The sequence below is a fragment of the Pan paniscus genome, chromosome 9, assembly GCF_029289425.2.
Source record: "Pan paniscus chromosome 9, NHGRI_mPanPan1-v2.0_pri, whole genome shotgun sequence".
Classification (NCBI taxonomy): domain Eukaryota; kingdom Metazoa; phylum Chordata; class Mammalia; order Primates; family Hominidae; genus Pan; species Pan paniscus.
Window position 1 is genome coordinate 65584994 of NC_073258.2, and position 15079 is coordinate 65600072.

General features: G+C 57.4%; 1 protein-coding gene across 3 annotated transcripts; it reads left to right on the forward strand.

Annotated features, from left to right (window-relative positions):
- Positions 1 to 1324: 1324 nt before the first annotated feature.
- RPS6KA4 (ribosomal protein S6 kinase A4) lies at positions 1325 to 14405 on the forward strand. Of its 3 annotated transcripts, none has more exons than XM_008953980.4 (17): positions 1325 to 1476; positions 1564 to 1635; positions 2349 to 2567; positions 2663 to 2778; positions 3320 to 3427; positions 3655 to 3735; positions 3828 to 3931; positions 4037 to 4187; positions 7487 to 7651; positions 10330 to 10458; positions 10681 to 10793; positions 10896 to 10989; positions 11634 to 11807; positions 11887 to 12081; positions 12415 to 12574; positions 12753 to 12916; positions 13477 to 14405. In XM_008953980.4, the coding sequence occupies exons 1-17, from the start codon at positions 1422 to 1424 to the stop codon at positions 13672 to 13674; spliced, it is 2298 nt and encodes a 765-aa protein (XP_008952228.1). In that variant the 5' UTR covers positions 1325 to 1421; the 3' UTR covers positions 13675 to 14405. The 3 variants fall into 3 exon arrangements, with proteins under 3 accessions (XP_008952228.1, XP_003828620.1, XP_034788793.1); XM_003828572.4 differs by having other exon boundaries at positions 1326 to 1476; positions 10660 to 10793; XM_034932902.3 differs by having other exon boundaries at positions 1359 to 1476; positions 1564 to 1589; positions 10660 to 10793.
- Positions 14406 to 15079: the final 674 nt, after the last annotated feature.

A 15079-nucleotide genomic window follows, 5' to 3' on the forward strand; every position in this document is an offset into this window, starting at 1 on the left:
AGGGCACCGTCTTCTCTCTGTTCACATCCTCCTCCTACTCATCTCCCCTCCCTCCTTGAGGTTGAGCCCCCTCCCCAGGGAGTTCTCAGCCTGGCGGGGCATCACTTAATGCCAGGGGTTGCCACGAGAGGTGGGAGGGATGCTGGCTCTCTGACCAGGGCCTCTAGCCTGATGCCTGAGAGGCGGGGCAATTAGGCTGGGGTGCAGGATGTGAGTCAGAGTACCTGGGGCCACCCAGGGGAGGGTGGAGCTGCCCAGGGCTGAGATAAGGCAGCCTGAACTTGGGGGGTGCAGAGCTGGGAGGGACGGTCCGTCCGGCCTCCCAGGTGTGACCTGCAGCAGCTTGAGTTCCTCCTCCTCTCAGCCAGGGCTTCACAGGACAGGGGCGTGGGGTGGACACCCTGGCCTCTCCAGCTGGCAGAGGAGCTGAGAGCCCCTCCCACCGGCCTCAGGGTGTGGGGCCTCATGGCTGTCCCACTCTGCTAGGTGGCCCCATTGGTGGTCAGGAAGGGAAAGGCAGGAAGAAGACGGAGCAGGGGCTCAGGAGGACCAGTCAGCAGGGGCCCTGGGCCTCATGGGGAGAGGGGGCAGCCCCGTGTGCCACTGACATCTCTTCTTGAGGCCTGCTCAGGGCTCTAAGCTGGGTACTGCACCAGGCTAGGAGACAACAGGAGCAGAACACGTGAGGTGCGCATGGCACCTGGTGGGCTCTGCACGGTGACTGGGGGCTGAAGTGCTTCTGCAGGCCCCCCGACAGAAAGCTGGTCAGAAAACTGGCCACTCCTCTCCTTGCCATGGGGTCCCAGGCCGGGCTCCAGCCCCCTCTTGGTGTTGAGGCTCCTCCTTGCAAAGGCCAGTCCTCTGGGGAGAGGGGCCCTGCTGGCCAACCCCAGGACGATGGAGTGGGGTGGGCTCCACTGCCTGAGAGTTGGGTGACTTCCAGGATCCAGACCCCCTCTCAGCCTGCCCAGCACCAGGCACCTCGTCCCCCACCTTGGGGCACAGACTCCTAATGTCCTCCAGCCACTGGCTGCAGCCGGCATTCCCGGGCAGACTCCTGGCTTGGGGACTCTGGCTTGGAGCCCCAGAGGCTCCAGGTTACCCACGGGCTCAGGGATGGCTCCCACGGGGTGTTTCCAGTTCCCGGGAGAGTCGAGTAAGGTCCCGGAGCGCACGGCCCTGAGGCCTGGCCTGGGGGCTCGGGAGACAGGGCGGCCCCAGCCGGCAGCCCACCGGCAGCCCGGCGCTGTCACGTTCCAGCCGCCTGACTCAGGCCGCGCAGGGCGGGGAGCCGGGAGGCGGTGCCGGCGCCCGCCTCGGCCCCGGAGGCGGCACCAGGAAGCGCCCGCCCCGGCCGGAGCCGCCATGTAACCGGCGCCGCCCGGAGCCCGAGCCGCGCGGGCCCCAGCGACCCGCCCGCCATGGGGGACGAGGACGACGATGAGAGCTGCGCCGTGGAGCTGCGGATCACAGAAGGTGGGTGTGGGGCCTGACTGCGGCTGCCCGGGGCAGGCCGGGACGGGTCATGGACCGGCTGGGCTCATTCGCCCCCTGTGCCCACAGCCAACCTGACCGGGCACGAGGAGAAGGTGAGCGTGGAGAACTTCGAGCTGCTCAAGGTGCTGGGCACGGGAGGTGAGGACCCCCATCCACCGGGCAGGCGTCCCAGGCGCGGTGCCCCTGACCTTCTGCCTGCTCACTCTTGGGCCTGGGCCAGGCCACTGAGCAGGCCCCCCACCCTTTCCCGGCACAGCCTGCCTTGCCTGCCCCGCCCTGCCTCGCCAGGGTTTGCATGCCCACTTCCAGGGCACTCCACGTTGACATCACTCCTCCCTCCACGGTCCTGTGCGTGCATACCCCCCTGGATTTGCCAACACCCTGGGGAGGGGGACTGGCGCCCCTCTCAAGTGATTTGCATAGCTCCTCCCTTTCTTCCAATATGGGATCCCCCTCCCACATTTTGCAAATGCCCCAGCGCTGGTTTGCGCATCCCTTCCCCAGCCAGGTGCACACCTCTGCCTCCCTTCCTTGCACTGGCATCTTTTCACATCCATCTGATCTCTCGCAGGTTTGCATATGCCCCGCCCCCACGCCTCGCAGCAGGCCCCCTGGAGATGCATGCTCCCCAGCCTGGTTTGCACATCCTTTCCCTGGTTTTGCTGGGCACCCTCCCGGGGTGTGCACACCCTTTCCTTAGAAGGCTCTGCCAGCTTTTTGCACACCTGCCTGTTGCCCCAGCTCCTTCGCCTCATTTGCACACCCTCCTGGGTTGGCGTTGCCCCCACCCCCCAAGCCTGCACCAATCTCCCGCTCACAGCCCACCCTCCACCCACTCGCTGCTCCCACAGCCTACGGCAAGGTGTTCCTGGTGCGGAAGGCGGGCGGGCACGACGCGGGGAAGCTGTACGCCATGAAGGTGCTGCGCAAGGCGGCGCTGGTGCAGCGCGCCAAGACGCAGGAGCACACGCGCACCGAGCGCTCGGTGCTGGAGCTGGTGCGCCAGGCGCCCTTCCTGGTCACGCTGCACTACGCTTTCCAGACGGATGCCAAGCTGCACCTCATCCTGGGTGAGCGCACGCCACATCCCAACGGGGGTGGGGTGGCTGGGGGCAGGCGAGGCCACCTGACGGGGCTGCTTCCTGACTTCCACTGCACCTCCCAGACTATGTGAGCGGCGGGGAGATGTTCACCCACCTCTACCAGCGCCAGTACTTCAAGGAGGCTGAGGTGCGCGTGTATGGGGGTGAGATCGTGCTGGCCCTGGAACACCTGCACAAGGTGGGTGAAGACCTGGCCGCAGGCTGTTGCTATGGAAACTGGGTCTGGGCCTTGGAAGGAATCTGCACGCAGGGCAGCCTCAGGCTTCCCCCTGGGCTTCCTGGGGGGCCAGTGGTGAGCTGGGTGGGAATTGGAGCTGCTTCCCCTGGACCCCTTGCAGGAAGCCTCAACGTTGCCTGGTGGGGTCCCCTCCCCTGGCACCTCCTCGAAGGGGCTTTCCTCTTTCAGGGAACTCGGGGCTGCGTTCACAGAACTTCCTCAAATGGAAACCTCACGGCCTGGCTCCTAAGGCCTCCTTGAAATGGAGCTCTTCACACAGACTTTCCTCTCTCTGGGACCTTGGGGCCTGATCCACGGGGCCTTCCTTCTTTGTTTTATATCTTAAATGGCCTTTCTTATTCAGTGGCTCTGACCTGGAGACCCCCTCTCCAGGCAGATGACTTTCTCTGGGGGGTCTCCTTATCCTGAGCAGGGCCAGGAGCTGGAGGAGCTGGGGAGGGTTTCGGGGAGGAAGCCTCAGCACCCCTCTTGCTCCTACCAGCTCGGCATCATTTACCGAGACCTGAAACTGGAGAATGTGCTGCTGGACTCCGAGGGCCACATTGTCCTCACGGACTTCGGGCTGAGCAAGGAGTTCCTGACGGAGGAGGTGAGTGGAGGCCACCTCTGCCCGCAGTGCCCCATTCAATCCTTCTCCTTCCTGCCTCTTCCTGCTCTGGGCCTGCATTCTGGGGCTGCAGAAGTGAATAGCTCCAAGAAGTTTCCACAGCTCTGCTCTCCAACCTCACAAGTTGAGCGAGTCTTACTCTGGGCCTTGTGGGGCACTGGGGCACAGGAGAGGTTTCGACATCTAAGCAGGACCTCTTGCCATCCCAGAAAGAGCGGACCTTCTCCTTCTGTGGCACCATCGAGTACATGGCCCCCGAAATCATCCGTAGCAAGACGGGGCATGGCAAGGTAGGTTGGCAGGGAAGTGGGGCTGGGGGAGGTGGAAAGGTGGGGTGTGAGGCAGGGGAGATGCAGGCCCTCACCCCGGCTCCACCCGGCAGGCTGTGGACTGGTGGAGCCTGGGCATCTTGCTCTTCGAGCTGCTGACGGGGGCCTCGCCCTTCACCCTGGAGGGCGAGAGGAACACGCAGGCTGAGGTGTCTCGGTGAGTAGGGCTGGACGTGGAGGGCGGCCAGGGGGCTGCAGGGCCTGCCTGGGCAGGGCTGTGGGGGGGGGCTTGCTGCCCCTGACACCCCCCCAATCCTCCCAGACGGATCCTGAAGTGCTCCCCTCCCTTCCCCCCTCGGATCGGGCCCGTGGCGCAGGACCTGCTGCAGCGGCTGCTTTGCAAGGATCCCAAGAAGCGATTGGGCGCGGGGCCCCAGGGGGCACAAGAAGTCCGGAACCATCCCTTCTTCCAGGTGAGGCTGACTCAGGGCCCCATACCTCCTGGTGCATACCCAGGTGGGGCTGCTGTTCCAGGTTGAGGTTGTGCCTGGCCAGTTTCACTTTATTTGGAAATCCCCCCAGAGAAAGAAAGCAAGTGTGTGTCAGCTAGGTTTCTCTTCACATCCATCCCCACTGAAACTTGGCAGATGTGTTCCTGAAAGAAAGGATTCTAGGTTCATTGGCTGTTGGGGCTGTCAGGGATTTGAGAATGGATTGGTCGGTCCTTTCACTGGACAGACCCAGAGAAGGCAGGTGACCTGCCCCAGACGGCACAGTAAATGGTGCCGAGTTGGGAATAGACCTTGGGTCTAGATAGATCTCCTGCTGGTCCAAATCAGTACGGAAACCCACACTTATGGCTTTTAGCACCCACCCAGGCATTTTGTTCTTTGTCCCCGTCCCTGTACAGTCTGTGTGCCTGTCATTCAGATGGACGGTTGATCAGCACACATGGGTGTTTGCTCACTTGTTAGGAGCACACACATGTTAGAGTGCAGTGCAGAGTGAATCTGGCCATGCGAGAATGCACTGACTCAGGGGCTGGGCCTGGCCAGCGTCATCGCCCAGCAGGACTTTGTAACAGTCAATACCTACTGTGTGTCGGCCCTTTGCGGACATGAACTCATTTCACCCTCACAACTACCTGATTCTTATTTTTTAGACGGAGTTTCACTTTGTCTTCTGGGCTGGAGTGCAGTGGCACGATCTCGGCTCAGTGCAACCTCCACCTCAGGGGTTCAAGCGATTTTCCTGCCTCAGCCTCCCAAGTAGCTGGGATTACAGGCACAGGCCACCATGACTGGCTAATTTTTATATTTTTAGTAGAAACGGGGTTTCACCATGTTGGCCGGGCTGGTCTCGAACTCCTGACCTCAAGTGATCCACCTGCCTCATCCTCCCAAAGTGTTGGGATTACAGGTGTGAGCCACCGCGCCCTGCCACAACCACCTTGATTCTTGTCCCCATCTTTACAGATGAGGAAGCTGAGGCTCCAAACAATTAAGTACTTTGTCCAGGAAGTGATGGAGCTCAGATTCAACCCAAGGCTGAGAGGCTTGAATGCCTGTGCTTAATGGTCTTCTGCTTAAGTGTAGGCATCAGATTTGCCATTCGTCTGACATCTAAACAAAAGCACCCATTTCTGGGTACTTATTGTGGGCCAGGTACTGTGTTACTCATACTTCGAGTGCCATCTCTTTGAATCTTCCAAGCCCTGGGAGGGCCTGCCTGAGATGATTTCTTACATAGGAATCTATGTCTTTGAGGTGAAGATGTCCCTTTGCACGGGGTGGGGAAAGCATCTGAGCAGTGTTGGTTTCTTTCAGTGAATTCCGTAAGCCCACCCTTCACCTATGCTGGGTGCTGCGCTGGATGCTGGAGTGGGTTGACCAGTCATACAGGAGAGGCCCCAAGGTCTTCAAGGCCTGATATGTGGAAGGGTGTTTCCCTCCTTCTGTCTTTTCTTTTTCTTTTCTTTTTTTTTGGAGACAGAGTCTCGCTCTATTTCCCAGAGTGCAGTGGCATGATCTTGGCTCACTGCAACCTCTGCTTCCCTGGTTCAAGTGATTCTCCTGCCTCAGCCCCCCGAGTAGCTGGGATTACAGGTGCGCACCATCATGGCCAGCTTATTTTTGTATTTTTAGTAGAGTCAGGGATTCACCATGTTGGCCAGGCTGGTCTCAAACTCCTGGTCTCGTGATCTGCCCGCCTTAGCCTCCCAAAGTGCTGGGATTACAGACACATGAGCCACCACGCCTGGCCTCCTTCTGCTTTTTCTTGGACAGCTTCTTTGGTGAGAGCAGTGCTCAGGTCCTTGGTGGTAGAACTGGAGCCTTCCAGCTTGAGTCAGTCATCTTGGCTACATCGACAAAAAGTCCAACTCAAAATGGTGATATCTGTTGGAATCAAGTTTGGTGCTAGCCACAGAGATCAGAATGAACAGAGTAACCTAAGAGGTTTACTTATAAGTAAACCTTTTATTATACTTACTTATAAATAAGTGGCTTACTTATTTTTCTTTTCACATAAAAGAAGTCCAGATTAGCAGACCAGGGCTGCCGCGGTGTCTTCACAGTGCCACATTGTCTTCAGGAATCCAAACTCTTCCTCTTCTTCTTTTTTTTTTTTTTAATTTTTTAAATTCTTAGCAAGTAGCTTCTATCGCTGGGGTTGCTTCATGGTCCAACATGGTTGCTGGAGCTCTTGCCATCTAAGCTGTCTCCCAGGTAGGGAGCAGGAGGAAGGAGAAGGGGCAAAAGGAGCACATGCCACCTAGCAACCTCCCTCTTCAGGATCTTTTCCTGGAATCCTACCTAATAATTTTTTTCTGATAAGTTTTGGTCACCCCTAACTGCAAGCAAGTTTGTAAAAATATTCTTTTAATTGTGTATATTGGTTTGTGGAATAAAACTGGGGCTATGGTACTAAGGAAGACAGGGAGAATGGATATTGAGCAGGCAATCAACAGATTCTGCTGCATTAGCTTAAACATAAATGGGCATGTTTTGGCTCTCATAAGTGAAAAGGTCGAGGGAAAGTGGTCTGACTTAAGGCAAGACCACATCCAGGTGCTGAAACTATGTCCCTTGGTTCTGCTTTTTCTGCATGGGGACTTCATCTAACCCTGAGAGGGTCCCCAGCAGTTCCAGACCACATCCTCTTAGATTTAAGTCCAGCAGGAGAAAGAGATTTGTTTTTCACGCCAACTCTTTTTTTTTTTTTTTTTTTTGAGATGGGGTTTTCGCTCTTGTCGCCCAGGCTGGAGTGCAGTGGTGCTATCTTGGTTCACTGCAACCTCTGCTTCCTGGGTTCAACTGATTCTCCTGCCTCAGCCTTCTGAGTAGCTGGGATTACAGGTGTGCACCACCACGCCCAGCTAATTTTTTTTTTTTTTTTGTATTTTTAGTAGAGATGGGGTTTCACCATGTTAACCAGGCTGGTCTTGAACTCCTGACCTCAGGTGATCCAGCTGCCTTGGCCTCCCAAAATCCTGGGATTACAGGCATGAGCCACCACGCCCGACCTTTTCACACCAATTCTATTAAAAGTTCCAGAACTGACTAAGTGTGGTGTCATGGTGGTTCTCTAAGGGGAATAGGGATTGTGTTACCAGAGGGAGAGAGAAGCCAGGGAGGCAGGAGGAACAGCTGCCCACCCCAAATGCCAGATGGGCCCTTGCCTCATGGAGGAACTGCCCAGTGAGGGTGGGCTGAGTGGAGGGAGTTTCTCGTTTCTGGCCTTTGACACCTGACCTCTGATTCCCTTCCCTCAGGGCCTCGATTGGGTGGCTCTGGCTGCCAGGAAGATTCCAGCCCCATTCCGGCCCCAAATCCGCTCAGAGCTGGATGTGGGCAACTTTGCGGAGGAATTCACTCGGCTGGAGCCTGTCTACTCACCCCCTGGCAGCCCCCCACCTGGGGACCCCCGAATCTTTCAGGTGAGGGGAAACTCATGGAACCCAGATGCAGGAGAGATGAGATGTTGCTGTCTGCCTCAGCCCTGGCTGGCCTGAGGACACTGCCTAGGCCTTGTGTCCTGATTGGGACTCAGCGTCTCCCCTAGACGTCGCCACTTCAGTGGGACCTAGGGTTGTCAGTCACAGAGACCACCCAGGCAGGATGTGTGTTTGATAGTTCATGGTTTATCTTTAAACCTTCTGTTAATTTCCCTTCTATTCCATCATCTCTTTATTGTTATGTAAAAATATTGTTTAAAATTATTCACTTGCAGCTGGGTGTGGTGGCTCACACCTGTAATCCCAGCACTTTGGGAGGCTGAGGCAGGTGGATCACTGGAGGTCAGGAGTTCGAGACCAGCCTGGCCAACATGGGGAAACCCCGTCTCTACTAAAAATACAAAAATTAGCTGGATGTGGTGGTATGCGCCTATAATCCCAGCTACTCAGGAGGCTGAGGTGGGAGAATCCCTTGAACCTGGGAGGCGGAGGTTGCGGTGAGCAGAGATCACACCATTGCATTCCAGGTTGGGCGACAGAGTGAAACTCCGTCTCAAAAAAAAAAAAAAAAAAAAGAGATCTTCACTTTCTCACGTGGACACCTAGGAGGAGATGCATGTTGATATTGTGGCTTTGCATGCCCTTGGCATAGCATGGTACACTCCTGGAGGGTCAGGTCCCCTCCACCAAATTTTTTTTTTTTTTTTTTTTTTTGAGACGGAGTCTCACTCTGTCTCCAGGCTGGAGTGCAGTGGCTAGATCTTGGCTCACTGAAATCTCTGCCTCACGGGTTCAAGCAATTCTCCTGCCTTAGCCTCCTGAGTAGTTGGGACTACAGGCGCGTGCCACCACACCCAGCTAATTTTTGTATTTTCAGTAGAGATGGGGTTTCACCATGTTGGCCTGGATGGTCTCAATCTCTTGACCTTGTGGTCCGCCCGCCTCGGCCTCCCAAAGTGCTGGGATTAGAGGCATGAGCCACCATGCCAAGCCCCCTCTACTGAATTTTAGAAGCTTACACCTTTTGGACAAGTCCAAACTCCCTTTGCTTGGGCATTGAGGCCCTCCATGATGTGGTCCTTGCTTAGAACCTTAGCCTCAGTTCTCATCATTTTCCTACTTGATGCTCTGGAGGGCATGATCGAACTGCTCAGAGGTTCCAGAATATACCTCTGTGCCTTTGCACTTGCTGCTCCTGCTACCTGGAGTATATTCTCTACAGCAGTCTACATGGCAAGCTTCTACCCCTCTTTTAGGCCTCCTTGTCTGCTCACCTGGCCCAGGGGGTCACCCTTTCTTTGTGCTGCAGTCCTCTGTGGACAGCATCTCCTTCTGTGCAGTTTATCATGTTGCCATAATGATATTATATCATTATCACTAAATAAACCAGTATGGTTTGTTTAATAGACAGACCAAGTATGGCTGGATAAGTCCCTTCTCTGAAGCTCTTAGAATTGACAACTCTGTGCTTGAATGTCCACATTCCATTCCATTGTCTCACAGCCCTCATGATAAAGTTCTTTCTCTTGAATTGGTAGGTACTTTCATTCATTCATTTAATGATTCAAAAATGTGTAGTGAGTGCCTAAAATATTCCAGGTACGGATCTGGGTACTACATTTTTAGGAGAAGATGACACATAGTTTATTTTTAAAATTATTTTTAAAAATTAATTAATTAATTAATTTTTTAGAGACAGGATCTTGTTCTGTCGCCCAGGCTGGAGTGCAGTTGGGCAACCATGGCTCACTGCAATCTTGAACTCCTGGGCTTGAGTGATTCTCCCACCTCAGCCTGCCCAATAGCTAGGACTACAGGCAAGTGCCACCACTCCCAGATAATTAATTTTTTTTTTGAGACGGAGTTTCGCTCTTGTTGCCCAGGCTAGAGTGCAATGGCATGATATCAGCTCACCGCAACCTCCGCCTCCCGGGTTCAAGTGATTCTCGTGCCTCAGCCTCCCGAGTAGCTGGGATTACAGGCATGTGCCACCACGCCTGGCTAATTTTTGTATTATTAGTAGAGATGGGGTTTCTCCATGTTGGTCAGGCTGGTCTCAAACTCCTGACCTCAGGTGATCTACCTGCCTCAGCCTCCCAAAGTACTGGGATTACAGGCGCAAGCCACCGTGCCTGGCCACAACACGCAATTAAAATGACCCTTAAAAGCTCCTCAAATTGCCAGGACATGGATCTTTAGGAAAAGCAAAGAATTAACTCTGCCTTCTTTTTGCATTTCTTCAGTAGCTCCCCTTGCAGAAGAAGCCAAAGTCCGGCTTGAAAGGGAGGAATAAGGTTTTTTTCCTCAGCGGATAGAGTTGGATTCTCATAAGCTAAGCGTGAACTCAGGCCACACTTTCAATATATTCATTGGTCCTTTCAGTGCCTTCAGCCCTTGGCACCTGGGGAGGAATAGGTGGTCACTCGGATGAGAAAGTTGGGGTCACAGGCTGGTGGGGACAGACATGGCCCCAAGTGATTATAAAACCAGGTGGAATAAAAAGTGTCCACACATCCTGTGTGTACCAGAATGCAACTGGAACACCCCCCCACTGCCCCCTTGTCCAGGGTCTTGCCTTTGCCTGGTTCCCCACCAGAGTCTCCTCACCCGCACCCCCAACCCCCATGCCCATGCCCATTCCCCGGACTCCCGCCCTGCAGGGATACTCCTTTGTGGCACCCTCCATCCTCTTTGACCACAACAACGCGGTGATGACCGATGGGCTGGAAGCGCCTGGTGCTGGAGACCGGCCAGGTCGGGCAGCGGTGGCCAGGAGCGCTATGATGCAGGTGGGCTGGGCTGGGCTGGGTTGGGGGGAAATTGGTTTTAGGAGAGGCCTAGGCCCGGGGACTCTAGGCCTAGATCCAACTGGCGCCCGCAGCGTGAGCTCAGTAAGGTCCTAAGCCTCTCCGACATGGGGCGTGGCGGGGCCGCGGGGCTACCAGGTGGGACCTCTGACGCGCCCCCTTCGCCTTCGCCTTCGCCTCCAGGACTCGCCCTTCTTCCAGCAGTACGAGCTGGACCTGCGGGAGCCTGCGCTGGGCCAGGGCAGCTTTTCTGTGTGTCGCCGCTGCCGCCAGCGCCAGAGCGGCCAGGAGTTCGCAGTCAAGATCCTCAGTCGCAGGTGGGAGGGCCCAGGCGCGGGCAGGGGTGGGGGTGGCAGAGCGCTGTCCCGGGGGCGGGGCCGAAGCGCGGCGACCGTAACTCCTTCTGCTCCGTCCCCCAGGCTGGAGGCGAACACGCAGCGCGAAGTGGCTGCCCTGCGCCTGTGCCAGTCACACCCCAACGTGGTGAATCTGCACGAGGTGCATCACGACCAGGTGATGGCTTCCGGCCAGGGGAGGGCGGAGAGAAAAAGGGCAGGCGGCGGGGCTTGGGGGCACTATGGGCGGGATCTAGGGGTGAATTGGGCGGGGCCTAGCGTTTGATTCGGGGCCCAAAGGGACCAGGGAGGCGCAGGGAGTGGAATTTGAGGGGAGTTGGGCCTGAGGACGGGAAGGCGGAGCTGAGGATGGACAAGAAAAGGGACTTTGGCCGGGTGCGATGGCTCACGCCTGTGATCCCAGCACTTTGGGAGGTCGAGGTGGGCGGATCACTTGAAGTCGGGAGTTCGAGACCAGCCTGGGAACATGGCGAAACCCCGTCTCTACGAAAAATACAAAAATTAGCCGGACGCGGTGGCGTGCGCCTGTAATCCCAGCTACTTGGGAGGCTGAGGCACGAGAATCGCTTGAACCCGGGAGGCAGAGGTTGCAGTGAGCCGAGGTGGTGCCACTGCATTCCAGCCTGGGCGACAAAGCGAGACTGTCTCCAAAAAAGTAACAAAGAAAGAAAGAAAAAGGACTTTGAGGAGGGGGTGCTCGAACATTGGCAGGGACCGAAGGCCGGGGGCGGGGCCTGGGTGGTGGGAGGGGGCTTGCCGCGGTGGGTGGGTGTTGACCTTGGCCCGCCACGCCGCCCGCAGCTGCACACCTACCTGGTCCTGGAGCTGCTGCGGGGCGGGGAGCTGCTGGAGCACATCCGCAAGAAGCGGCACTTCAGCGAGTCGGAAGCAAGCCAGATCCTGCGCAGCCTCGTGTCGGCCGTGAGCTTCATGCACGAGGAGGCGGGCGTGGTGCACCGCGACCTCAAGCCGGAGGTGGGCGAGCTGCCTCGGCGGCGGGGCGGAGCTGTGGCGCCGGAGGCTGCCTCTGACCACTACCCCGCCGCCCTCGCAGAACATCCTGTACGCCGACGACACGCCCGGGGCCCCGGTGAAAATCATCGACTTCGGGTTCGCGCGGTTGCGGCCGCAGAGTCCCGGGGTGCCCATGCAGACGCCCTGCTTCACGCTGCAGTACGCTGCCCCCGAGCTGCTGGCGCAGCAGGGCTACGACGAGTCCTGCGACCTCTGGAGCCTGGGCGTCATTCTGGTATGGGACGCGGTCCTTGAGGCGGGGTCAGGGTCGCTCGGACCTGGCGTCTTCCTGATGTGCAGCAGCACGAGGGAGGGGACAGGGGTCATCTTGGTGGGGGCGGCTGGGTTTCGTCCGAAGCTGGGATCGGGGTGGTTCAAATACAGAGGTGGGGTCGCTCTGGTGCTAGAGTCGGAGCATCCGGGTATTGGGGGTTAGAAGTCAGGGTTTCACCACGCGTGGGTCTCAGGAGTGTCCCTAGTGGGGAGGGTGAGTGGTTCTGTGGGAGCGGAGGGGTCAGCCTCGGCACCGCAGCCTGGGCCGGCCTCACCTTCCCCTCACCCCTCCTAGTACATGATGCTGTCGGGGCAGGTCCCCTTCCAGGGGGCCTCTGGCCAGGGCGGGCAGAGCCAGGCGGCCGAGATCATGTGCAAAATCCGCGAGGGGCGCTTCTCCCTTGACGGGGAGGCCTGGCAGGGTGTATCCGAGGAAGCCAAGGAGCTGGTCCGAGGTGCGGAGCTGGAGGTCACAGACCATGGTTGGGGAGGGGGACGCTGGGACAGGGATGGTCACTGGGCGAGGTGTCCTGGTTGGGGATGGGTAGGGGAGGAGAGTGGGGCTGTTACGATCTCTTTGGGGCTCAGCCTTTACGCCAGGCTCCTCCCCACACTTCCTTGCCCCACCTCCAGGGCTCCTGACCGTGGACCCCGCCAAGCGGCTGAAGCTCCAGGGACTGCGGGGCAGCTCGTGGCTGCAGGACGGCAGCGCGCGCTCCTCGCCCCCGCTCCGGACGCCCGACGTGCTCGAGTCCTCTGGGCCCGCAGTGCGCTCGGGTCTCAACGCCACCTTCATGGTAAGGGGCAGGGTCTGTTGAAGGGAAGGGGTGGGCGAAGCCTCGAGAGGTGGGGTCTGGGGAGGCCCGGCCATCCATCGGAGCACAGAAAGGGGAGGTGAGGCCGGGTGCGGTGGCTCACGCCTGTAATCCCAGCGCTTTGGGAGGCCGAGGCGGGCGGATCACGAGGTCAGGGGTTCGAGACCAGCCTGAACAACATGGTGAAACCCCGTCTCTTCTAAAAAGAGAAAAATTAGCCGGGTGTGGTGGCGCGCGCCTGTAATCCCAGCTACTCAGGAGGCTGAGGCAGGAGAATCTCTTGAACCCAGGAGGCGGAGGTTGCAGTGAGCTGAGATTGCACCACTGCACTCCAGCCTGGGCGACAGAGGGAGACTCCGTCAAAAAAAAAAAAAAAAAAAAAAAAAGGGAGGTGAACCGAATCCGGTGGTCGGTCTGGACGCCAAGGCCCTGTCGGCCTTGATCTAGGCGGCTGGAGGCAAGGTCTGGGAATGGAGGTCAAACTAGATCTGGAAGCCAGGGTCAGGCGGGGGTGGGGGCACTCACCCTTTCCTTTCTGCCAGGCGTTCAACCGGGGCAAGCGGGAGGGCTTCTTCCTGAAGAGCGTGGAGAACGCACCCCTGGCCAAGCGGCGGAAGCAGAAGCTGCGGAGCGCCACCGCCTCCCGCCGGGGCTCCCCTGCACCAGCCAACCCGGGCCGAGCCCCCGTCGCCGCCAAAGGGGCCCCCCGCCGAGCCAACGGCCCCCTGCCCCCCTCCTAATCCCCACCACTGTGACCCCCTTCCCTCATAGGGGCTGTGACCTGGGAGTCCGGCTCACTCCCGGAGGCCTCTGCCTGCGGCCGACCTGATCCCCAAGGGACTGTCCTTCCCTCTCCTACCCCACCCCACTCCCAGACAGAGCAGAAGTATTTTTATAAGCAGAGAATTTTTTATGTCTTACCAGATAGAGATGCAGGGAAGGGGGGGCCTGCTGGGGAGTGGGGTTTGGGGGGCCCTCTCCCACGACACTGCCTCTTCTGGGCAGAAGGCCCCTCCAGGGGGACTGCTCCAACAGGAAAGAGCCCCTCCCCCACTTCTAAGCACTGAGTTAGGAGTGCTAACTCCTAAACTGGGACCCCCTACCCTGTTCTCCCCTGAGGCCCCGTTCCTGGGAGGGGCACCCCTCAACTGTCACTTTATGGACTGTGCAATTACGTCCACCAAAGACCCGTGTTGGGGGTACTGAAGGAGAGGCCCTGGGGGACCCTGTGAAGCATTTCTGCCTCACTTTATGTCATCTGCTTCTCCCCTGTTGGGGCTAAGGAAGGAGATAGGTGGCTCCTAAAAGAGGAGGCCGTCTTCTCACCCACCCCCTCCTCTTTGGCACAGCTACTCCTGGCTGGGGGTGGGGCCTTGGGGGTCTGGGCTGGGCATCTATGGTCACTGCCTCAGCCCAGCCAGGCTGTGCCTTTGACTTTAAAATAAAAGTCCACCCAGTGCTGTGTGTGGCATCTGCGTGTCCTCGTTCGTGTTGTGGGTGTCTAGAGCAGAGATTCTGGGCAGACAGGCTACTAGCCCGTGGAGTTTGGAACCTCAGTGGGGAGGGACAGGCAGACTCTTCTGGGCAAGAAGATATTCTTTGTTCCTTGACTTTTGCTATGAGCAGGAGGGCGCAACTCTCATCCTGGGTGTATATCCGGACAGCTCTGCTGGGTATCATTTAGGATATTCTTGGTTGTAAATACAGCTGCTGCTTGACTTAGGGTGGACCTACATCCCGATAAACCCAACCTGAATAGAAAATGCTGAAAGCCGAAAATACATTTAATGTCTGCAACACAGCAGACGGTGCCTGACTTAGGATTGTTTGATTTACCGGCTTTCAGCTTTACCATGGTGCCAAAGCGATAGGCTTTCAGTAGAAAACATAAATAAATGGTAAGGAGCTTCCTGACTTACGATGGGATTACCCATCGTAGGTCGGAAAATTCGTGTCACGCATAAGTCAGTCGGGGACTGTCTGTAAGAGAAAACCCAACCCAAACTTGCTTAAGCAAAACACAGGGTTTTGGGGGGCTCTTGGAACTATGCAGCTTCTCAATAGCTTCAGGCAAGACCTAATCCAGACTGAAGCACATGATCAGGACTCAGCTGCCGAGTCTGCCGAGCTTTTTATTGTTTTCTT